This window comes from Propithecus coquereli, unplaced genomic scaffold, assembly GCF_000956105.1.
Source record: "Propithecus coquereli isolate 6110/MARCELLA unplaced genomic scaffold, Pcoq_1.0 Scaffold502, whole genome shotgun sequence".
NCBI lineage: Eukaryota > Metazoa > Chordata > Mammalia > Primates > Indriidae > Propithecus > Propithecus coquereli.
The window spans coordinates 117581-142989 of record NW_012150864.1 but is presented as its reverse complement, the minus strand read 5'-3'; the positions used below and the strand labels follow the sequence as shown (position 1 = coordinate 142989).

Genomic DNA, 25409 nt, shown 5'->3' with positions numbered 1-25409 from the left:
TCAACAGGAAACAACCCACAGGTGCCAACTATCACTTCTGCCTTTTTCAAAAACCAATTTAGAAGTATAGCCAAGGCAAAGACAAGAAAATGGAAAACGTAATAAACAGATCGTTGCTGGTCTGGTCATATTTGGAGGCGATACAACTACGGAAAGAAGAAAACACAGCTTTTGCCAAGAAAGGGAGCTTACCTGGGTTGCTGGCCCCCTCCCCTCAAATCAGCCCTGAAGACCAGATACAAATTACAGGAAAGAGGGATTCCAGAAATTAACATCCCCAAGTAAGAAACTCTGAAGGCAACTGAAACTGCCCACAAGGGGGAGTGCCCCCCATTCACTACAGAAATAGGCAGCAGCGGCCTCCGACCCAGGGGTGAGGACTGGCCTGCTACTCTCACTCCTCTATCTCCTACCCTCCCCTGCCAAGTGCAGATGACCTCCTCCCAGAGCTGCTTCCCCTGTGGATCTGCCCAAACAGCACTTCACAAAAGCTCAGAAGAATCATCCCACAAATTCCCACACTGTAATGTTATTTTTCAAGAAAGTAGTCAAATAATAGAAAAAAAATTCAGGAGATGCTATAAGAGATATGAGAAGTAAGGATGATCAACTGTCTAGCTAAAGTTCACTAATGCCATTGAAAAGAAGAAAGGGAGGAGAGGAGAAAGGAGGGAGAATTATCCAAAATCCTACTGGAATTCATAATCAAGTAGCCAGTCACAAAATAAAACCATAATAAAGTTTTCTTATGCCAGTTCTACACAACCCGTATACACTGGACAAGTCACCTAAAACCTCAGTTACCTTCTTGTGAAAAGGGAGTAATACATACCTCCAAGGATTTCTGTAAGAATTAAATGTAATAAATGTACATAAGGCACAAAGCGCAGTATCTGTTAATATCCAGTGAGTGTCAGAAACTAAAAATATTACTATTATGTGTGTGCTAGCCCCAAGTTTAAACTGCAGAAATGCAGAACTCACATCCTCCCTTCAGAGTTTACTTCCTATCACATTATCAGAACATAAAATTGAACAAACGGTAACATTTCTACTTACAGAAAAATGAAGATATATTACTTTTGATTTTACCACATCATTAAAAAAAAATGTTTTCAAACATCTGAACGTGAATCTTGTTATAAGGAAAGTAAAAGGAAATGCTACCGTCTCCTACTTACAAAGCCAAGAGCCTCCTGGATGCTTGTAAAGACTGAAAGTGGCCCATCACAGGCCACTTACCTCCAAACTGCCTGATCACTGGTGATGGAAATGATGACAACAAACTAAAACCATAAGCTCTATCAGAGGTTTCCCCACTCCCACCCTCTCTGATACTATTCTGAGAGACTTATTGGATCCACTGAGGTTTTCAGGGGAAAAAAAAGTCACATTCTAAAGTAAAGAACAGTGGTGACATGGATGCCTGTGAATCTCTATATTTAAAAATGGCTGCACTGAAACTGAAATAGCTCATGGAAGAAAGAAACCTTCATGCTATTTAGATTTGTTACAGCATCTCTTGAGCCCACAGAGAAAGGAATGCCTTAAAGCCTTGACACTACAGAATAAGGCCCTAATTGTGAAATGATCATTTAAACAACATTCTTGAACAATCATCAGAAAAGACACACATTTTTATAAACATAGCTCCCCACAGTATTAGCAGTTTCATTACAACTGTTTTTTGTATGTTTTCCCTTGCTGGATGTATTTGACTCCCCAAACTCTGAGAATTAAAGCCTAATGAAAAGCACTAAGGGGACAAAGTCATCCAATCAAATTATTTACTGTATCACTTTCCTATCACTGCTGTAAAAAATGACCACGGACTTAGAGGCTTGAAATTATACAAATTTGTTATCTTACAGTTCTGTAGGTCTACGTCTGACACAGACCATACTGGGCTAAAATCAGGATGTCAGCAGTGCTGCATTCCTCTGGTGGCTCTGCAGGACAGCTCCTTTCCTTGCCTTTTTCCAGCTCCCGGAGGCCACCTGCGTTCCTTGCCTATATGGGTCCTCCCTCCACCTTCAAGGCCAGCAAAGGCAGGTCGAGTCCGCCCCACATCACATCACTGACCTTCTCTCCTGACTTCCTCTTCCCTTTATAAAGGCGCTTATGATTATACTAGGCCTGCACGGATAATGCAGGATAATCTCCCTCTCTTAGAGTCAGCTGATTAGCAACCTGAATTCCCCCTTGCCATTTAACATGACATATTCACAGATTCCAGGGGTGAGGATGTAGACATCTTTGGGGGGACCACTATTCTGCTTGTTACTGAGAACAACACAAGGATCAGAGAGGCTAGAAATGACGGTAGGCTATGGAGTTGAATGCCCCAAGCCAAAGCTAAATAAAAGACAGTTTTCATCTACTTGTTCCTAAATTAAATCATGATCCCTTTGAGGCTACAGCCTGGGATAGAACAGTTCTCGGTCTGATTGAGGAGGCAAGGGTGGTCCTTGCTTCTCTTTGACAAAGGGCTCTCTCAAAGCCCTACTTTCACCATCTCCAAAATAAGGACACAATGCCAGCTTCACGTAATCGTTGAGAGGATTAATGGAATCAATTTATTCATTCATTCACAAGCAGCTCTGCTAGGTATTGGAGATAAGGTCCCTGCCCTCATCAAAGTGCCTGGCAGAGACCTAGACAAAAAACAATAAAATAGCAACAGCAGCGGCAGTAGTACACCTTCTGAATACCTTCTAATGCCAGGCAAGGCACTAAACACACATTATGTCCTTTAACAGTCACTCAGCAAATGTGTCCCTATGAGCATTCTAGATTGCACTACTTTGTAATACACAGTACGAGAATTTCTGAGGACATCAAGGCCATTCTGCGAACTCAGTCTCTCTTGAGCCCACTCCAGCTGGGCTCCACCACCACAAGTCACCATGACTGCTCTTATCAGGATCAGCAATGGCCTACCTTTGCAGATCCAAGAGCAAATCCCTTGACCTCCTCTAATTCCTCCTCTCAGCAGCATCTGACACAGTAATCATGCCCTTCGTCCTGAGACGTGTTCCTCCATTGGCTTCTGGGACACCACTCTCTCAGTTCTCTTCCTCCCTCACTGGATACTCCTACTCAGTCTCCTTTGCTGATTTCCCTTGATCTACCATATCTCTTAAATGTGGTAGCATCTCTCAGGGTCCAGGCATCAGGCCTCTTCTTCGTCCGTCCCCATGCACTAAAGGATCTCATCCAATTTCATGGTTTAAATGCCGTCTCAATGCTGACTCGTAAATTCTTACCTCCAGCCCAGACCTGAACTAGTCTTCTTTAACCAACTACCTACCAGACAATTCCACTCAGATATCTAATTGACATCTCCAAGTTAAAATATCCAAAATGAAACTTCTGATCTACCTCATCACCACCATCACCTTGCCCTGAGTACCAAAAGCAGTTCTAGCCAGAGTCCTCCCCTATCTCAGTTAATAGCAACTCCATCTTTCCAATTCTTCCCTGATTCATCTCTTTCACTTACACCCCTACACTCTAGTCAGGAAATCTGTTAGTTATACTTCAAAAACAAAGAAAAAAAAAATACTCTAAACCCTTTATCACCTCTCACCAGAGTTCTACCAAAGCCTCCTAACTTGTTTCCCTGCTTCCTACTTGTCCCCCTCAGATTTTTTTTGAAACAGCACCCAGAGTGATCTTACTGAAATAAAGACCCTCCAATGGCTTTCCAGCTTACTCACAATAAAAACTAAAGTCGAGGACAGACACAGTGGTTCATGCCTGTAATCCTAGCACTCTGGAAGGCCAAGGCAGAAGGATCTCTTAAAGTCAGGAGTTCAAGACCAGCCTGAGCAAGAGCGAGACCCCGTCTCTACAAAAAATAGGAAAATTAGCCGGGTGCAGTGGCACATGCCTATAGTCCCAGCTACTCAGGATGCTGAGGCAGGAGGATCACTTGAGCAAGGAGTGTAAGGTTGCAGTGAGCTATGATGATGCCACTGTACTTTATGCCAGACAACAGAGCGAGACCGTCTCAAAAAAAAAAAAAAAAACCCAAAGTCCATAAATTGACCAACAGGTTCTACAATCTTAGCTGTCCATTATTTCTCAGACATCATTTCCTACCACTCTGCCCCAGCTCCACTCATGTTCTCGAAGACACTTAGCATGACACCACTTTCAGGGATTATATGTGCTCTTCTTTTTATCTATGAGAATCTTACATCAGATATTTACCCAAATGTCACATTAGAGAGAGGCCTTCCCTAACCACCCATAATAAAATGGCTACTCCTCAGTTCACTCCATGTTCCACTTACCCAATGTTATTTTTTAATCCACATTTATAACCATTTGATATATTATATATTTAAGTGTTTTTGTTTATTGTCTACCTTCCTCATCAAATATTGGCTATTTGTATAGCATCCAGAACATAATAGTATTCAATATTTGTTGAATGAATCAATAATCAGTCAATTTTGGACTACTTAAAATATTTTTTATCCTACATAGTGAAATTATAAATTCCATTCAAAGGTGTATCATACCAGAGGGGTCATGTTCATCTCTCAATTTCTAACAAATGGCAGAAATATAGATTCAAAAATAGGGCATCCAGAAAGTTTTCACTAAGTTTCCAAACATATAATTTTTATAATATATGCATCAAAGGGAATGTTTATCCATGCCTGAATCATGCAATAATCAGCAGAACCTGTTAATATTAATAGCTCATTAAATCAAAGAGCAAGTTTGTAATCCAAGGGCTATCTGGAAGAATATAACATTATAACCCTATGTTCCATTTTCCTCAGCAATCAATCTCATAACAGGGTACATTACCATTTTAGTTACTAGTTGCGATAAATTTGTTTATTAAAATTAATACATGTAAAGAATCAATTTAAGTTTCAATAAATGATTCATAATGTTCTTCCCACCAGGTGAGATAAATAAATGATTTTTGTGTGATGCATTTTCTGATTTAAAAAGCTGTCCCTTGCTTTCTCACGAAGACTGGTTTTCATTCTAACAAAACTGAAAAAGAACTCTCCTTTTGCACCTAGAAGTTGATTTGATTTTAAATTAATTACTCATTCAACACAAATAGCGACAGTTTTATTTTAAATAGCTTCAGCTATTTGTCAGTCCACTTGGTTTTATTAAAATTTATATATCTAACATATTCAAGGCCTCCTAACTGGGATATTTGGAAGAACTAAACCAGATCTAAATGGACATCTGTTTAGGAGGCATGTTTATTAATAATGATAACAAAAATTATAAAGACAGAGGTGACACTAATTAATTGTTCTGTTCTATTATAACATGCCTTCACCTGGGCACTGGGTAATGCAAAGTACATGCAATCTTTGCTTCAATGAAACACACTGTAGGCAGAATAAGCCTTCGTTTAGCTATTCAGTTGCATTCATAAACGACAAAAGGTCACTGAAACCCTCAGCTGGTAGTGCACAGCAGACCTCAATACACCGCAGTTTCTATCTGGTGCTCCTCTCTTTCCTTGCCACTCTTCTTTAGTCTGATGTTTTTTCTGGTCTTGTTTTGCTCTTTGTTGTTCAATTGTAATCTTGAAATGTTAGCATAGCAATGTGATGCTTCTACTGCAAAGTTCTTTGTACAACACACTAAACTCTTCTGAGAAAAGTGGGATATACTTCTAAATATATAAAACATCAAGACCCTACTCAGAGTAAGCAGGATTTTAAAAAAATACATATCTCCATGAAGCAAGGCTGCTTTAGTTTCCAGCTCTATGACTAATGTATTCCACAGCACATTGTTTGTGTTCCATAAATTGGAAAGACCCTACAGAAAACAATGACATTTCTGTATTGTTAATGCTTCAATTTCCTCTCCCTGCACTACTGATTCTATTCAGAAACATACCTGTGTTGTGTTAAGCTACTATTAATACAATTTTGGAACTGTTTGTTACTTCAGGATAACCAGCCTCTCCTGTCTAATATACCACCCGATAGGATTGTGGTCCATATTAAATGAGATAATCCATGTAAAGCACTCGGCACAACACATGGCACACAGTAATTGATGATTCATGATTTAAATATTGTCTTGCATTAAAATGTGTATCATAAGAAATGAATTAGATGCTGGAATTATATGACAAGGATTTTAAAGCAGCCATTAGAAAAGAGCTTCAACAAGCAATTATAAATTCTCTTGAAACAAACAATAGGTCATCTCAGCAAAGAAACAGAATTTATTAAAAAAAAAAAAAAAAAACTTTGGAACTGGAAAATATAATAACCAAAAGAAATAACTCACTGAATGGACTCAATAGCAGAGTGGAGATAACGAAGAACAGAGCAAGTAACCTTAAAGATAGATCAATAGAATTTACCCCCTCTGAACATAAGAAAAACTTTAAAAAAAAAAAAAAAACAGCCTCAGGGACCTGCGGAACAATAACAAAAGGGCTATCTTTCTTATTATCAGAGTTCCACAAGGAGAGGAGACAGTAGGACTGAAAAAGTATTTAGAGAAATAATGACTGAAAACTTTCCAAATTTGGTGAAGGACATAAAACTACTGATTCAAAAAGCCAAGCAAATCGCAAATAAATCAAAGAAATCTGTGCCAAAACACGTCATAATGAAACTTGTGAAAACTAAATTTTAAAAAAATTCTTGAAAGTAGCTAGGGAAACATGGCACATTACTCACGGGAAAGCACCAATTCAAATGGCAACAGATTTCTCATTTAAAACAACAGGTCAGATGGAAAGAAAAGAACTGTCAACCACGAATGTCGCATCTGGTGAAAATATCCCTCAAGAATGAAGGGGGAAATAAAGACATTCTCAGCTTCAAAAAAAAAAAAAAACAACCTAAGAGTTTTTCACTTGCAAAACCACCCTTTAAAAGAGTAGCTAAAGGACGTGTTCTAAACAGAAAGGAACAGAAGACAGAAGATAACAGAAGGTGGCTTAGAACTGTAAAAAGGAGAGGGAAACATAGAAATGAATGAAAATAGGTAAATATAACAAATATAATAGATTACCCTTCTTTTTGTGGGTTTCTTAAATAATTTTGATAGTTGGAATAAAAAGTATAATACAAACTGATGTGGTGCTCAATGTATGTAAAGTCAATATTTAAACAATTGTACTTAAAAAGCAAGGAGGGTAGAGGGACCTACATGGAAGTAAGGTTTATACACTTGGCTAGAAGTGGCAAAACATCACAGACATCAGTAGACTGTGATAAGTTACGTAATACATATATTTTAGTTCCTAAAGCAACCAGTGAGAAAACTATATACAGTAAATAAAAAAATGCTATAAACACATCATGTTCAAGTAACTCACAGGAAAGGAAGAAAAGAGAAACAATGGAAATGAAAAATAGGAGAAACAGAAAAGAAAAAATGGCAGACTTAGGGTCTAACATGTCAATAATTACTTTAAATGTGGATGGTATAACCACACCAATTAAAAGACTGGCAGAGCAAAAAAAAGGCCAACCTAAAAGGTTACACATTGTATGGTTCTGTCCATACAATAAGCATAAAATGATAAAATTATAGAGATGAATAACAGATTAGTGGGTAGGTTAGTAGGATGGATAACAGATTAGTAGGTTGCCAGGGATTGGGGCTAGGGAAGGGAGTGGCTGTGACCATGAAGGGGTAGCACGAGGGAACCTTGTGTTGAAACTGTCCAGTATCTTGACCGCAGTAGTGGTTACATGAATCTTCACATAGGATAAAATTGCACAGAACTAAGTACACACATGGTCACATACACAAATGAGTACATGTAATACTGGTGAAATCCGAATAAGGTCTGTAGATTGTATCAATATCGATTTCTGATGTGATATCGTACAAGAGTTATACAAGATGTTACCCTTTGGAAAGTGGGTGAAGGGTATACACAACCTCTGTGTTATTTCTTATAACTGCATGTGAATCTATAGTTATCTCACACAGAAAGTATAAGGTAGGGCCAAGATATCAACCCAAGGGCATAACTTCAGTCCTTTAGCACCATACCAAGCAGAAAGCACCAGAGCTAGAAGGCAAAACAATGGAAAGAGCCCAGAGTTGCAACCCATTTCTCCCACTAATCAGCTTTATGACATTAAACACTCAGGCCACCCTTTGGGTCCACTTCCTCAACTTTAAAATAACTACCTTTTCTTTCCATCTCTTTCCTCAGTTTGAGCAACTCTCATTCCCTAACTTCCTAGTTTTTTTGGTCCATTTCTAGCCTGAGTTTTTGATTTCTGATTAAGGTAGTTTATTGTATCGGCAAATGCTTGTTTAAGGATGCTCAACTCATGATGGAGTATTATGTTATCATTTTCTGCTGTTGAAAATTTTGATTCTTATTTTCTGTTTTCTTCCTACAGTAGCTTTGTATGGATGTTACCTGTCATTTCAATTCATTTTTAGATGTCGCAGATTTTCCTGAATAGCAATAGATATTACTATGGATGGGACGATGTATCTAAGTAGTTTACCAGGTTTTTGCATTTTCTTTCATAAGTGGCACCTTTTTTGGTGGTGGGAAAGAGGAGTAAGTCTCCTGACCTTATGATTGTCTTTGTTTCTCATCACCCATTATTTCCTCTGCTTTGTCCTTCCCCTTCCCCACCAAGCCTTGAAGGGATGCCTCCCCCATCTCTCCCAGAAGCAGCACCACCTAACACTGTCACCTCTGGCCCCATGTACTTTCAAGTCCCTTCCCTTAAATTCCCCCAATCCAGCAGGTCTCAGGTCTCTTTGCACGATCATGAAGGGTGATTTCACCTCCATCCTGCGGTCACTGGGGCTCAGCTGCACGCTCTTCATGCCCCTCAATTCTCCACCTGACTCAGCTCCAGCGTCAACTCCAGAGCCAGCTCTGCTGGCTTCGGACGTTTACTTCCCCCTTATACTTAAGTTCATTGTACTCCCTGTTTCCTAATAATACAGGAGGCCTGGGTTATGCGTGCTTTCATTTGCTCTCCTTTTTTATCCACTTAGTATATGGAGGATGTGTGGAAAGATTTAGATTTAGGTGGCTGCCAACACCCTCCTCACCTGTAAAATGAAATTCCTGGACAGAAAGCTCTAACACTATGTGATTCTGTACCAATGATTCTGAGAACACCAGGTTCTAAGTTAACTAGAGACTTCTCTAAGTAAGAAAGGTGATCTGTAGTGCTTTTCAATACTTTAAAATTAACAAATATTATACCCTATCTATAAGCAAACTCAGAAATGCCTCACCAGGAGCCCCACAGTAATGGAGGTCCTTGGTAGTGAAAATGTTAGGAACCATGACTACGCAATGGCATAATATATAAGATGTTCTCTGAAGGAACATGCCTAAGCCCACCTTTTCCCTGAAAAAGCAAATAAATTCATATAATAACTATACACAATTTTCCCCCGAAATTTAATAGACTATCACGGCTCTAGTCACACCGGTGTGGATTTCCAGCAGGTTATCACAGATACTTTTCATTCCTCTGAGCTAAATGATATATTAAAAGGAAAAAACATACTTCTTATTAATCCATCTATAAAATTGATAAGCTAAGTAATTTGTATGATGCTTAAACTCATTTCTTTTTTTTTTTTATTTCAACATATTATGGGGGTACAGATGTTTAGGTTACATATGTTGCCCTTGCCCCCCCTCCCCCCCTGAGTCCAAGTTTCAAGTGTGTCCATCTCTCAGATGGTACGCATTGCACTTTGTGTACGCATATACCTGTCCCCTTAAACTCATTTCTTATGCATGTTCTTCAAAAGGAATTTTTTAAAAACTCCTTCCTCATAAATTACTTTATTCTCTTTAAGATACAATCCTAGTCCAGAAGCCGATATACTAGTAAAAAAACAAAAAGATACAATGTTCTCATTTTGGTTTTGATTTGCATTTCTCTCCGCAACTAAAGGACACGGGGAGCACCGTAGGGGGGAAGGGCATGCCTTTAACCCCCACTTGGGTGAGGCAAAGACATAAAGTGTAACCATAATGTTTGTACCCTCACAATATCCTGAAATTAAAAAAAAAAAAAAAAAAAATTAAAAAAAAAAAAAAAAAATACAATCTTCAACACAACTTAATTCCCTAACAACTTGGTAATTAGTTTCCTTTTTATTTTCAGAAGTAAACTCCAATTTCAATGATTCTGAAATTATACCTATGCCATTCTTCACTTGAAGAAACAATAAAGAATAACTATTATAAAAACCTATGGTGGCTGTTTTTTTAAATAAAAAAAAGTTTTTAAAGCATTGAGATTAGTTTTTAAAACTTTGCATCAATTTTACCACTGCCAACATGCTTCAGGTTAAAATGCTATTCAAAATAAAGAGAAAACTTTTTGTTCCTTTTCCTGTTTATTTTTTTAAGCTAATTCATTTAATATTTTTAAAGACAACTGGCATGCTCTCCCTAAGGCTCAATCACCTATGGCCCCACTCTACCGCCCCCGCACCCCCCGGCCCCTGGGAATGTTGCATTTCGCCAAGCAGAGCAAGCTCAAGTTAACAACGTGGTTAGCTACAAATCCCGAGGCTCCTGAGTCACCCCCTTACCTCAGACTCCTCTGTAGATTCTTCAAGAGACCCCGTTTCCTACAAAGAATAGAGAAGGGAAATGGTCAGAAGAGATGATAAAAGAGGCAAAAGCATTTGCAAGGGGAAGGCGTCCTCATGTGCCCACCACCAACACCCATTTGCCCTTTTTGGAAAGGAATCTGCAACTATACTTTAGAGGACTCCACAAGCTCTGCCTCTCACGAGCCTCCTACGACTTCACAGGCTGGCAGGCCCGAGACAGTTTACTCTGGGGTCACCCAGATCCATGACCCTGTTGACCTCTGTCAATGAGTCAGCAGGTAAACAAATGACCCCAGGAACTTGTCATCTGAGGGCCCAGAAGACTCTTTCCCTTGCCAATAATGGAAATCCGTCTGGCAAAGCAACCTCACTGGTCTCAGAAGGGAAGAGGAAACTGCCGTTCCAAATTAACTACAAGCCAATTTTTATACTGAAAAGCTCTTACGCTATTAATTACTACGCTATTAAACTGGTTGCGTCAAAAGGACTGTCTTGCTAAAACAGCTTTTAAAAAGAATCTCCCGCAGGTACCTATCAGATCCTGTGCGAATAAGCTGTATAATTTACATGCACTCTTTAAACCATTACCACTAAGACAAATTCTGCCATTTAACACAGTTTCCCTCTTGCTCGACAATGAATCTTGCTGCTCTGAAGGAAACAAAGCAAAAAGGGAAAAACTGACTTGATCCTGCTAATCTCTCACCTGTCCAGTGAAAGAGAGAATCTGCTGATGCCACGTATCCTCAAAGAGGTCAGCAAAATGAAGATTTACTTAACGTACTTATAGATATCAATAGCAATAAAAGGTTACAACTAATATGCTGACACTGAATGTAAGCATTTTTACAACAATCTATGAGAAAAAGAACAAAAAAAATGGGGCAAGAACATTTTAGATTTAACTAATATTTTTTTCAAATAAAAATGACCATTTTAAAAGAGGTCAGATGCATATAGTACTCAATGCGAGTTGGACAGCAGGATAAATGCAAATCTAGTGTTTAAAAACATTTTAATTTCATTCATCAAAAATCATTAAGAGCCTGGTAGGTGGCAGGCACCCTCTGGAGTACAGCCTTGTGGACAACACAGTCCCTGCCCTCCAGCGCCATCTGTAAAATGGGGGTAAATATTACCTGCAATTAAAAATTTTATTATAGTTATATCATTAACCATGATGCATATCAGAATTTGCTCTATATCCCAATGCAGCCTATTTAATTTAATGTTAATCTAAGTCTTAGAAAGTTCTTAGTAATTTGGAGCTACAATTATCCACAGTAATTTTTTGTTCTTAGCACCACATAAAAAACCCGATTCTTCCACTACTTGACAGCTGTTCAGCAAATTAACAGCATGTACCATGCCCATCCTCCTCAAGTGTTCCTTCTCTGCACTCACCATCCCAATTCCTGGTTTTAGTCCCTTTACTATCCCAATCTTTCTCTTGTGGACAGACTCCACGCCAATATTAATAGTCATTATTCAGACTTCTTTACTGAATATCTATTATAAATTGCTCATTATGCTAAATTATTCACCTACAGCACCTTGGAATTTCCTAACCACCTCTGGCGTCAGAACAGTGAGGTTTAGAGGTTGAACTTAATGACTTTTACCATCCCTTCCATCCCTGAAAGTCCCTGAATATTGAGTTACTAACATTAGGAAAACAAGGCTTTGACAACTGTGTCAATAAACCACACCTAGATTCCTATTTCCCATATCTAGAATTCTAAAAAGACATCTGACTACTTTTTTCAGAAGAATTACATTAAACCTAAGGAAATTTTTTTTCTTATCTGGATTACACTCAAATATGCACACAGATTAAATGGGTGAATGCCCGATTTATGTTCTTCACTAAAACAAAAACGTAAGTCCCCAGTCAGCAATTTCAATCCCAAAACTCAAAATCAAATTACACTATTGCTTCACACCGGAATGCATACACCAGAATTTGACACCTTGAGGCACGCAGATCTCAGAGACCTGGGTCTTCAGGGAAAACCAGGTGTTAAGAGCAGCTTCCTTGGCCGCTGGTATCAATGGGGAACATTTACTCCAGGAAACTCTGAGACTTACGGACAGCATCAGTATGAACCTTCCAGACAGAGACAGGCCCCAACAAAACTTAATATTTTCTCCACAATCCTATCAAAACAGTGCGAGAGTGAGTGACTTCAGGAATTAGCCCTGGTCTGTTATTTCTTGACTTCAATCATTCATCAAGCCTTCCAAATAATGTTCTACAGACAGAAAGGTGAACAAGATGACAAAAAGGAAATGTCCCTGGTGAGGGATCTAAGAAAGCCTAACCTTGAGAAAGGTTGCCATTTGAGAAAGAGTCAGTAGTTTTCAAACATTCTTTTAGCTTCACACTCTCATTCCAAGAATCTAACTACAGGCCGGGTGCAGTGGCTCAAGCCTGTTAACCCAGCAACTCAGAGGCCTAGACGGGGGGATCACTTGAGGCCAGAAGTTTGAAACCAGCCTGGGCAACCTAGAGAAACTCTGTCTCTACAAAAAATGAGGAAAATTAGCTGGACAGGGTGGTGTGTGCCTGTCGTCCCAGCTACTTGGGAAGCTGACGCAGGAGGATTGCCTGAGCCCAGGAGTTCAAGGCTACAGTGAGCTATGACCATGCCACTGTACTGCAGCCTGGGCAACAGAGCAAGATCCTGTCTCTAAAAAAAGAAAAAAAGGAATCTCACTTCAACTCATGAAAAAAACAAGATATAAAATTGTGCTATTCTCTTAAGTAAAATAAACCAGAAACAAAAAGACAAATATTATATTATTCCATGATTCCATTTATGTAAGAGAGAAGTAAAATAGGTTACCAAAGGCAGAGGGAGGGGTTTTCAGTTTGTGAAGATAAAAAGTTATAGAGATGGACAGTGGTTGTCTTAATCCATTCGTGCTGCTGTGGAGGAATATTTGAGGCTGGGTAATTCATGAAGAGGTCTTTTTGGCTCACGATTCCACAGGCTGTACAAGAAGCATGTTGTCAGCATCTGCTTCTGGTGAGAGCCTCAGGCTGCTTCCACTCACAGCAGAAGCAAAGGGGAGCCAGTGTGTGCAGAGATCTCATGACAAGAGAGGAAGCAAGAGAGAGCAAGAGGGGAGGTGCCAGGTGCTTTTTACAACCAGCTCTCAAGGGAACTAATAGAGTGAGAACTCACTCATTACCTCAAGGACAGCACCAAGCTATTCATAACAGAGCTGCCACCATGACCAAAACACCTCCAGGAAGGACCCACCTTCAACACTGGGGATCAGATTTCAACCTGAGATTTGAAGGGACAAACATCCAAACTATAGCAGTGCTTATGGTCGCACAACAATGTGAATGTATTTAATACCATTAAATCATGCACTTAAAAATGGTTAAAATGATAATTTTATGCCATGTATATTTTACCACAATAAATAAAATGTGCTATTCTGATTAATGCAGCAGCGATGGGCTAGAAGACACCCAGTGACACAAATGTGAACAGATTGTGGGTGACAGGTTGATAGCTAAACTCACAAAGGTGTCACTCGACTTTTCTTTTGCAAACCAATCCCTTAAACTCAATCATCTAGCCAAATAGCTTTACCTAACCATTTTCATGTCTTGATATGTAACTTCTCTAATATATTCGTCAACTGCCATCAGGATTATCTTCCCAAAGCACAGATCAGACTGGTTGCTGCCCTCCTCAAAGAACCCTCAGTAGTCCCCCAGCCTGAAGAAAAGATTTCAGATTCTCCAGCACAGTAGTCAAAGCCCTTCCTAGTCTGGCCCCCAACAGATCTTTGACCTCACTTTCCACTCTCTCCATAAACCTACAACCCACCAGTCACATTGAAGGACCCCTCACTGAGACATCGCGTGTTCATGTCTCTTTGCCAGAGATGGCGAAACAGTGGCCTGGGGTCTGGATATGGCCTACAGGTGTTTTTTAAAAGACTTCCACATAAAAAAGTGTGCTTACGAATTCATAAAATTCAGACCGTATGTCTACACACTGTTCACAATTCCATAGAACGTCAGCTGGAGCTGTGCAGTTATGCCTAGGACAGAACACCCACCGACACCACTCCCAATTTCCTGCACCAAGACACTCCCACTCATGCATATTGCCCCCTGCCAGCCTCAAGTTTGTGCTGCCTGCTCTGAGCCTGTCCTCACGTCCTCCTCTCAGCTTAGAAGGTACCCGGCCCACTCTGCACTCATCCTGGTGGAATGCTCTACAGCTGCGGTCCCCAACCCCCGGGATGCAGCCCAGTACAGGCCCATGGCCTGTTAGGAACAGGCCGTGCATCACCACCTGACTCTGCCTCTACCCCCACCCTGCCCCGTCTGTGGAAAAATTGTCTTCCATGAAACCAGTCCCTGGTGCCAAAAAGGTTGGGGACCACTGCTCTACAGGCTCAGTGGAACCCTCGGGGGTAGGAAGGGGACTGCCAGGCAGGCAGGCTTAGGGACTTCAGTCTTGCTTCACGATCAGAGCTTGATTTTTATGTTTTATATTCTCACAGTGCCAATCTGAAGTTTGAAGTTTGAAAATCACAGGCTATTTCTGAATCCTGTCCTTTCTGAATGGCCCAACCTAGGTCTCACCTCCTTCACAAAACTATTTCTAGTGAGCCCAGGCTACAAGGTCTAGACCTGGCCTCCTGTGGCCTTTGTTTCTCCCCGTAATCCCCAGCTAGCACCTAATATTGCCTTGTCCTATTAGTTATCATTGTAAATACACTGTGGGTAAACCCAAAGGCTTTGGCCTCTTGGTCTCCCTTATCCTACCCACAGAAATACAATAGCTCAACATGTGTTTGCTGGTGATGATGATAAGAAATAAGCAGCCAATCTAAAACAATATTCTGCTTCCTCTATTCCCTTGGCATTTATGAGCAATACCCAGTGTATTTTCCCCAGACAGATGCTTGTACTATTGGCTCATGCTACGAGATAGTTACAGAAGGGGGATTGCAGGAAGGCAGCAGCAAACAAGGACAGAACCATTCCAACAGAATGTCAACCACCCTGCAGGGCCCCTTGGGCTCTTAGAAGACCTCTCTAAAAAAGGCCTTGGACCAATCCTCACCCCTAATCCTACCATCAGTTCGGGACTATGACGGTGGCCTGGGAGAAGATTCAGAAAGCTGGCCTCAGAGGTCAGGAGGGGTGAAAAGGAAGACTGGCATCCCAGGAGAGAGAGAAGCCAGGAACTTCCCAGGTTGTGAAGTCCTCAGAATTTTAAAACACCCCTCATCTCCCGCTGTTTGCTGGGAAAGCAAAACAAAAATTAGAAGAGAAATGGTAGGCTAGAGCCTGAGTAAGGCCAGCTCTAAACTTTGCAGGAGGACAGACCTGGCTCCATGTTGTAGAAAGTAAAGATTAGAGACCAGGCTCCAAGAAAATCATCTATCTCCATCTCTGCCTGGAGATAGACATGAAACACTCAATGCGATACTGCCATCTTCTCTCCCTTCCCAACAAACAGTGTGCCTCAGCTAAGCTTAATGGGAAAGAAGGTTGCAATAGATCCCAATGTCTGAGAAGGGTACAGGAAGGAGAAAATATTTTGTGTGACATGTATTTAATAACCCTCTGTCATAAAGCCTCAATTTCAAAACCTCAAAGGAGCTGTGGCCAGTTTTAGGTACTCAAGGACTAGGCTGGCTGAGCAAGAGAGATGAAAGAATACCCAGGGAGCTGGCGGGAATGGAGAGACTCAGGCTACCAAGCCCATTCAACCCACTAGGCTCAGCTACTGCATTCATCTTACTCTGCAAATGAAGAAAAATCTTGATGTCTGCCCCAGCATGGAAAAAGGGACAAGTCTGGTAACCTGGCGACCCAGTCCCAAATCTGACTTTGCGTCAGAATCATCAAAATTCAGTTCGGGAAATTAGCTAATGCACTGGATCTTCACAAATTCTGATTCAGTAGGTTTAAAATAAGAGCCTGGAATCACAGTTGTTAATACCACCACCACCGCCACCACCACCACACCAAGGAGGACTAGGCTTCAAGAAGAAGCAAAGGCAATGGGAACCGAGCACTGTGAATGGGGAGGTAGCTGCACGAGCCACAGACACCCCTGATCTGATGAGTGCCCTCTCTCCAAGGTGGTGATGTGGGCACTAGGGAGACTACTAATAATCAGCTAGGGACATCAGCCTCTAGCCAACCAAACCAGATGAAGATGAGTGGAAAAACTTACAAAGCAATAAGCAAGTCCAGCCAAACTAATTTGTGACTGCACTTTAGTTATGTGACGGTAAAGAGTGGGCCCTTTAAAAATGTGTATGATCCTGTACTTCTGCAACTTCTTGCTTAGGCTTTGTTTTTCCTGTAATTATTGCTAATGTTGCTTTTAAAAGATCTGTCTTGGTCAAAATTTAAGAAAAGAGAATTGTGTGGATGTAAGCCAAGTCCAAGTTTGGATGATCAATCTTTGTCCTATTTTTAAAACGACCATTTCAACCTATCCACTTTAACGTAATTTATTCTCATCTCATACAAGAGTTGTGGGTAGCAAAATTCCCAGTTTACAGGCAAAAAAAACTGAGGCACTCAAATATGTGTTGACTTGATTTTTATTTTATTCATAATCACATGGGGGTATACATGATCACAAATGTGCCATCAGATAATCCATAAGTGATCTACCATAAGGACAGAATCACCCTAACTTCTAAAATGCAGAGGGAGAATTCAAAGCAGAAACTCTACTATCTCATCAAGGAATAGGTGGCCTGATTGTTCAAATACTTAAATGGACCAGGCTCCAGGCTGGTTGGGTAGGCAAGATGAATGGGTACCTGGGGAGCAGGCAGAAGTGAAGAGTATATGGAATGGAATTTACATTACATTTGAATTAACAACTTTCGAAAGGCTCAAATAAGATGAAATAATTCCACACAAATCCTATTACAATTTGAAAACTCAGAATGCTATCCTCCCCCTAATAAATTTATTTAAACATTTTATTAAACACATAGTACCTATAAAGCACTAGCCTTGTGGGAGATACAGACATGAGTAAGCTCTCGTTCTTATTCTTGAGGACTCAGCAATCTGTAGGAAAGATAAGACAAATACACAAACAACCAGACTTGAAGCAGAATGTTATTCATAAGAGAGATATGGACAAATACTGTTGAGCATCTGTGATTATGAAGGTCAACTATAAATCTTTGGAGCTAAGTAAAACTGCTGGTTAGAAGATTTCCAGGCAGAATGCAGAGTCTTAGTTCTTTCTATGAACCATAAAATATGTAAGTAGTTACTTTTGCAAACTACCTTTACCATATTAGGCAAAAGCAAGGATTTCCCAACGACTTATAAAAAAATTTCATTCATATCTAAAAAAGTCATTTTAGTTTTAGACTCTGTGAACTGTTTTATACTACATTAACTCACTGAGTGCAGATGTCACGATTTTGGTTCTTCCTAAAATTAAGGGAAGAAAAACGCAATCACCAAAGAATACAACACTCAGGAAAGTTAATGCAGACAGATTTAGTTTTGTGTTGCTCATCTTGGAGAACTGTTTACATTTACAATATACAGTACCAAGAAAAAAGATTATGTCATGATTTTCTGAAAGGTTCAGTGCAGCAAAATAAAATTAGCAAATTTATGTACACCACTTTTATATACTTTTTAGCCTTCAAAAATTGTATAATAAAGGTCTACTGTCTTCATCAGATTCCAATGGCTTTCTACGGAAATGCAAAATGCACCAATCAGAGAAAAGCCTAAGCATCTTTAAAGGACTGATATAGGTACTATTACTAGCTTTCTTTAAAAAAATAAACAGAACAATTTGTGAATGTTTGCTTCTTTCTGCCATTGACAATAGACCACTGGTCTTTTTAAGGAAGACACTGATTCCACTGCGGAGGAGTGTGCCCACTCCAACTGTATTCTGGCTGTTAAAGCATCAAAGGGGGAATAATGACTTGAGGGAAAATCATCAAGTAATAGAACTAATTCTACTTACGAAGTAAAAAATGATTTAGATCACTTTTTATGATCTAAATGATTTAGAGTTAGGTTCTCAAGTATATCTTAAAAGGCAAGGTATTCTAGTGAGTAACCATGAGCTCTGGAGACAGAAGACTGGAGATTTACGACAGATATAAAATCTGAACAAGTTACTCAAGTTGTCTGAATTTCAATTTGTTTATCTGTAAAATTCAATCATTTAACACATATTTATTAAGTACCAAGCAATATCCTAGGTGTTGGGCTATACAGCAGTGAACAAATCCTTGTTATGATGGAGCTTACATTCTAATAGTAAGAGCAAATGGAAACGTGCAGGATATACAGGGAAAAAAAACACTACAGAATTTTAAAACACAGTATGCCAAATGGTGATGAGCATTATAGAGGAAAAATGATGGCAGAAAGGAGGATTCAAAGCATGGTTGGGAAGGTTTCACTCAAAAGGAACACCTGGACAAAGACATGAAGGAAATGAGGAGGAAAGCCCTGTATATATGGGGATTCATACAAGGAAACAGCATGAGCAAAGGCCCTGAGGTAGGAACACACCTGGCTAGTTGAAGGGACAGTAAGAAAGCTGACACAGTGACAGAAGGGGAGGAGGAGAGTAGTGGAAAATGAGGTAAGAGAAAAGTGGAAAGAGAAGGCAGGGATGAGACCCTGCAAGGCAACTAGGCTATTGAAAGGCTTTGGCTTTTCCTCAGAGGGAGATGAGAAGCCGTTGGAAGGTTTGGAACATCGGAAGTATTTGCCTGACTTACATATCAGAACTTTTACCTAACAGAATTCTTTTGGGAGGACCAAATACACTGTGAAAGGGTTTTTTAAACTGGAAAGCGATATACAAATGTGAAACATTCTTATTACATCCCTAACTTTCTATGTGTCTTTTTACATCAGACAACTTTTCCAAACTCTTCTTCAGAACAAAACAATGGTAGATACTGAGAGCAACTTTTTCCATTTCTGTTACACTATATCTGAAAACATAAGGAACTTGGTGTTTTGCTTTTAAATCAAACCATGAAACAATTATATTTCAACATGAAATGAAGATGAACAATGTGAAAAACAACGTCACCACTAATCAAGCCAAGCAATGACGGTCATGAAATGTTATGTTCTTAACAAGCGCTTTCTTCTGAAATGCCCAAAATGGAAAAGGTAGGCTCAAGTAATAGGTAAGAGATTCTTGTTACCACAAAGACCAACCAAACCAATTTTCCACTTAGTCAAATTTCTTAATTATTGGCCTATATAAAATGAATACAGGGCAAGTTTTCATTATGAAATGAAAATAAAGTATATTGCAAATGGTAAAAATTAAATTATTGAACTAGGTAAATGTCTCCATCACTTTTTAAAGTCAATCACCACAACTGACAGCCCTGTTAATTTGTGAGTAAAAACAATACCAAACTGAAATGACACTGGAAATGGAAACTTAAATTATCACTCCGAAGTTCTAGCCTTGATCCACTTCTATTTTCTGTTGTCTGGATTTTACTTTGTTATTTCATATAATGTGGGGCTACCATTATCGCTAAATGAAAATAATTCATATTCCCATCACTAATTTCTACCCTACAGTGCCATGTTGCCAGTTGTTGACTGGATATCGCCATCCGATGTCCTGCCAGCAACAACTACTCTCATTTAACTTTTACTGAGCCCAACAGTTCTAAACACTGTAACCTTAGTTATTAACTCTTTCTATCTTAAACCGGCCCTCTGAGGACGGTACTATTATTATCCCCATCTTACACTAGAAAGTTAAATAAGTAGCCCAAAGTCATACATTTAGTAAGAAAGAGAACCAGCACTTTGAGCCTAGGCGTTTTTGCTCCACAACCGGTGCGCTTAATCCTGCTGCAGTGCAACAGTGCTTCAGTTCTGTACCTAAAAGCAATCGATACAAAAGGAAACTCATCTACTCCCCCCTAGTTCTCACTGTCCTACTGCAAGTGGAAAGCAACTTAAATTCCAGTCACCTGGCCTCAAAACTCAAGTCATCTCCTCCTTCTCCACGGGCAGTCAGTCCGTCCCTGGGGGTAACCTGGCCTGCTTTCATGTCAAAATGTCACTGGGCACAGGCCATAGAGACTAGACCCAAGGAAAGGCCGCCTCTGAACGCTGGGGTGGGTCGGTGCGCTTTCCCCAGGTCCCCTCCCAGGGGCCGGCATCCTACCCCTGCTCTCTTCTCCCACAAAGGAACTTTCGCCGCCCCACCTGGCCGTGCCGTGGGCCGGCCGAGCCCCCCAGCGGCTCCGCACCTCCACATGGGCCACTCCACGCCCCCGAACACCTCACCCTAGTCTCCCTCTTCCCTTGTGCCCTAAACTAGCAGTTGCAGTCTTTACCTGCTCCTCTGCTTCCGCCATGGTGCGGCCGGAGAGTCACATGACAGACCCGGAAATGAGAGGAAACCAGTCGCTGGGCCCGGGGCCTGCTGGGAAGTGTAGTTTGAGCCGCACCTGACCCTGGACCTCTTTTCTAGCTGGCGAACTTATTGGGGTCGTTTCTGCTGCTGACTCTCCATGTTTGATGGAGTTCTGCTTTGTAGGATCTGAATATAACTTTGTTAATGCTATAATTTAATTTATTGTTCTTTTTTCTGTGATTATTATGATATTTATTAAGCACTTTCTACATATCAGGCCCTGGGTTTATAGCTTTGCGTAATTACCTCATTTAATCCTCCCAGCAATTCCTACTATTGTCCACATATATAGGGACGAATATTGTAGCTCAGAGGTCACATAGCTAGTAAGAGGCCGAACTAGGATTAGAATTCAGCCCTGTGTGTTGTTGCTAAAGACTCTGTGATTACCAAATGCTGTTTACTCTAAAAGTGTTCTTGCCCTTTCTTTTTTAAAGTATATTCAGTGAATGTAAAGCAGTCTTTGCAGTGGACAGAGAAAAATTTGTACTTCAACAAAGGCTATTTAGCTCTTACTGTTTGCTACTTAAAGTTAATGTCATCCTCTGGCATGTGAATGTTGAAAATTTTTTTAAATCTCTGTTGTTTAATTAAATTATTTGTTAAAGTTTTGTTTTTATGTTCTGTAGGTAAATGTTCAAGATAGACTCTAAACTTGTCCTTGGTAAAATCTGCAAAACCACTGTATTACTTACATCCTTTAGAATGACTGATCCCCTCTCCATGTTTCTAGAAATTACGAACCCTCCTTCCTAATCCTCAGGAATCTGCACTATCTTGTCCAAAGATAGGTATTTTTTCTTTCCATTCACTCCAGTAGCTGCTAACCAGCAGAGGGCATCCCACATGTGGATGCCACAGTGCCCTTTTTGACGCCGTGTGCTGCAGTGACTCTGACCTACTAGGCAGTCATGGACTCAGCACTCTGTGTCTCTAACTTGCTCAATCCATGACTCCTCAATGGCCCAGAAGCCAGGGTGACATCATCTCTGAGACATTTGTCTTCTCCCCAGAGCCTAAACAGCCTTCACTCCATCTTCTTTCTCCAAGCCTTGCTGGGATTCCTCTTCTAGTCTGCTAATCACTCCGCTGCAAAGGAATGAAGATAGACCAACTTCAAGGCATTTAAGCAAGCACCCAATACCCTAAGTATTATATCAACCTGTCCAATCCAAGAGTTTCTAAAATCTCTTGCAAAGCAGCCCAGGACCAAACATTGCTCATGATGGACTCCAAATCCCATAGTGACCTTTATACAGAGCAAAGAAGCTGTGCAAGACCTCAGTCCAGTCTCCACAGGAAAGAGATATAAGATGAGCCCTTCTATGTTTCTGACTTTCTCACGAACTCCAACTTTCCCTTCTTCCATTATAAGCTATACCTACCCATAAACCTCTAGGACTACAGCCTCTCCAAATTGACAATCTCTTTTGCTTTGGTGAAACACGGACATGATTGGGATGAAGAAGGAAAATAGAGGATCATTACCACTGTCTTACCTCCAAGGATGCTTTTGTTTTATTGTTAGATTTTATTTTGGTGAGAAGTCAAACAGCACATCCAGAGAAAGAGTGATTAAATACTCTTTCTCTCAAGTGGGAAAATACTGAAAGTTACTCTCACTGGGAAAATTATCACTGAAATCCCAAAGATCTTATTCTTTTTCTCCCCAAATTCTATTTTTCTTTCTCAACAAATGGTATATGAGCCCTTAAAATTTTTAGGACTTCACAAAATTTTGGCTTCCCTCTTTCTTTTTGGGCTGGTAGTCTTTCTCTTAACACCTCCTGCCTCTGAGGCCAGCTGTGCTGTGTCTTCTCCCAGGCCACTGTTATCAAGCCCTGAGTTGATGACAGAATTAGGAGTAGGGGGGTCACTTGAAAGTTTTATTTATTGAAGAGGTCTTCTGAGAGTCCCAATCAGCCCCTTGCCAGGGCTGCTACTCCCTGATTTCACTGATGAATTTGCTTTATTTATTTATTTATTTTTGTAGCAGCTGGAGCTCCCTGGGTTTATATGCTAAATGAGTCTTCCTGAATTCGTTAAGGGACACATCCCTTTTACCTTCCACAATGGTTCTGCTCTGGGAGGCCGCCTGGTGGGGAACACACAGTGACAGCCTAGGCAAGCGAAGCCAGAGTCTGGCCATCCACTCAGGGCCTTCCTGGCCTTTCTACTTTTCTGGGATGAAGAATGTTCAGCCTCTTTCTCTTTATCTAAAAGGGTGTTATGAGCCTGATTGAAGATGTAGACAAAGTTTACTGCAGATTTTCCTCTGCTCATTCAGCCTCAGAGACTCTGGATTCCCCAGGTTTGTTCCCCATTCAGTGTGCTATCCTGATTATAATAAACTGTGGTGAGCATTGGTTCTATTACTGTTTCCTTTTGCACAGACTTGAAAGGTGAAGAGACACAGGCAGAGAAAGACTAATTAGAAGAACAAACCTGCTATAGGATAGCAGTTTCAAGCTGGGTCGATGGGCAGGAGGAAATTCATGTGACCACTGAGCCCCAAATTTTCTCCTGTGAAATGAGAGTTTGGGGCTCTCTTGTCTAGATAGTCCTGTAGCCTGTGACTACTCAAAGTGTGGTCCACAGACCACAGGAAAGATTGTCAGAAATGAAGAATTTGAGACCCTTTGAGAGACTTACTGAGTCAGAATCTGGATTTTAATAATATTCCCAGGTGATATGCACATACATTAACACTTGAGAAGTGGTCATCCTAATAGTCATTGATTCTACATCAAATCACTGACTTGTTTCTTGCACATCATCAGTTTACCCTCTTTCAACTTCAAGCCATGGAGGTAAAGGTAAGATTTAACTCCTCATTCTCAGTCTTTAGGACGTAAAATTGTTAATAAACTTTGGAAACCAGACCTAAAACATTGTATTTGTAGAATAGTTGATTGGTTTTAAGGATCTGTCTCATAAGTTTGTTGTATAGGTCTGAAATAGTTTACTAACAATAAATTATAGCCATTTTATTTATAGTAATAACTATTTCATTATTTAAACAATATGTATGGCCTCAATATTTTCCAATATAAAATAGTATTTCCAAATTTAGGAAACTTGAAAAATCATAAAACTGAAAAGAAGAAGTTAAAATAATGCACTTCTGTATCTGTTATGGAGAAAGGATTAGATGACGCTTTATAGATTGCTACCTTTTTCAGTGCAAAGGTCTTTCTTGATAGCTAATGACAAGCAAAATTACAACACATTACACTACTGACTCCAAGCAATAATCTTAGCCTTTATTTAATTAACTTGCTCTCCCAAGTTAGTTAAAATAATATTGAAGTTATCTTTGGCAATCTTGGGAAGCCTGAGCTTATTTTGCAGTTCAGTTTTGCAAAAACTGTACCCACTGAAACATGTTACCTTCTAATATTTTAATGTCACTTTAAGATATAGCTTATTGAGAAGTTCCCTGAGCAATCACACTAGATTTTTTAAGAGAACATTTATCTAATTACAAACATACTACATGTTCATGATAGATAACTGGAAAAACAAACAAAATTATAAAATAAAATTCTAAAGTCACTCATAATTCCTCCATTCAGATCATCATTGTTGGATATATTTCTTTCTTCTTTCTTTTCTCTCATTTTTTTCTCTCTCTCATCCTCCTTTCCTCCCTCTCCCTCTCTCTCCCTCTCCCTCCCGCTCCCTGTTTATTTAAAGTATTTTTCAACAAAAATCGTATTATGAAGTTTTGTCATCTGCTGTCTTCACTTAGTCATATTTCAAGATCATTTTCCAATAACGTTGTAAAACATTGTTCTAAACATGATTTTAATGGTACACATTATGTAATTGTATCCTACAAAAAACATAATTTATGTAATGATTCTTTTTGTTGTATGTTTCAAGTATATCTAATTAACATCCTCTGCATCATTTTGGAAGATGCCTCAATTAAAGGTGGGTTTTAATTACAGAAATAAAGACTGATCGAATGAGAAAAGCCATTGAGGATTTATTCTGAGCTTGCTACAGCAAGGGAGTCAGCCACCACCACTTGCATTTTGGCAGAGACTCAAAGGCAGGCAGAAGAGTGGGAAAGCTTTACAGTGGAAAACAGGAAGGCTTCAGATGTGTCCTGATTGGAGACTGTTGGTGTGGGAAAGCTGTAGGTGAGCTAACTAGAATTGGGACGTCCTATATGAATGGTTAGAGGTGCATATTTGGTTTTCTCTGGTTAGTCTTAAGTTGGAAGTGGGGACAAAAATTGGGGAGGTTGTCAATTATTAATAATGTCCTGGTCATTTGGGATTGTTAATAGAGGTTATTGTTAAGCTTCCTAGACTCTTATTAGAGATAGCAGTTTGACTTCCCACAAGTTTAACTTAAAGCAGG

At 39.9% G+C, this 25409-nt stretch overlaps 1 protein-coding gene across 1 annotated transcript in view; it reads right to left on the bottom strand.

Annotated features, from left to right (window-relative positions):
• The window catches only part of VPS41 (vacuolar protein sorting 41 homolog (S. cerevisiae)), a 219530-nt gene extending 198503 nt beyond the window's left edge, over nucleotides 1–21027 (bottom strand). Inside the window, exons 1-2 of the mRNA XM_012656464.1 lie at nucleotides 20959–21027; nucleotides 10561–10599 (exon numbers count right to left, since the gene is read on the bottom strand). Of these exons, the coding sequence (XP_012511918.1) occupies nucleotides 10561–10599; nucleotides 20959–20979 (60 nt within the window). The 5' untranslated portion in view covers nucleotides 20980–21027. The remainder of the gene's footprint in view (nucleotides 1–10560; nucleotides 10600–20958) is intronic.
• Between the last annotated feature and the right edge of the window lie 4382 nt (nucleotides 21028–25409).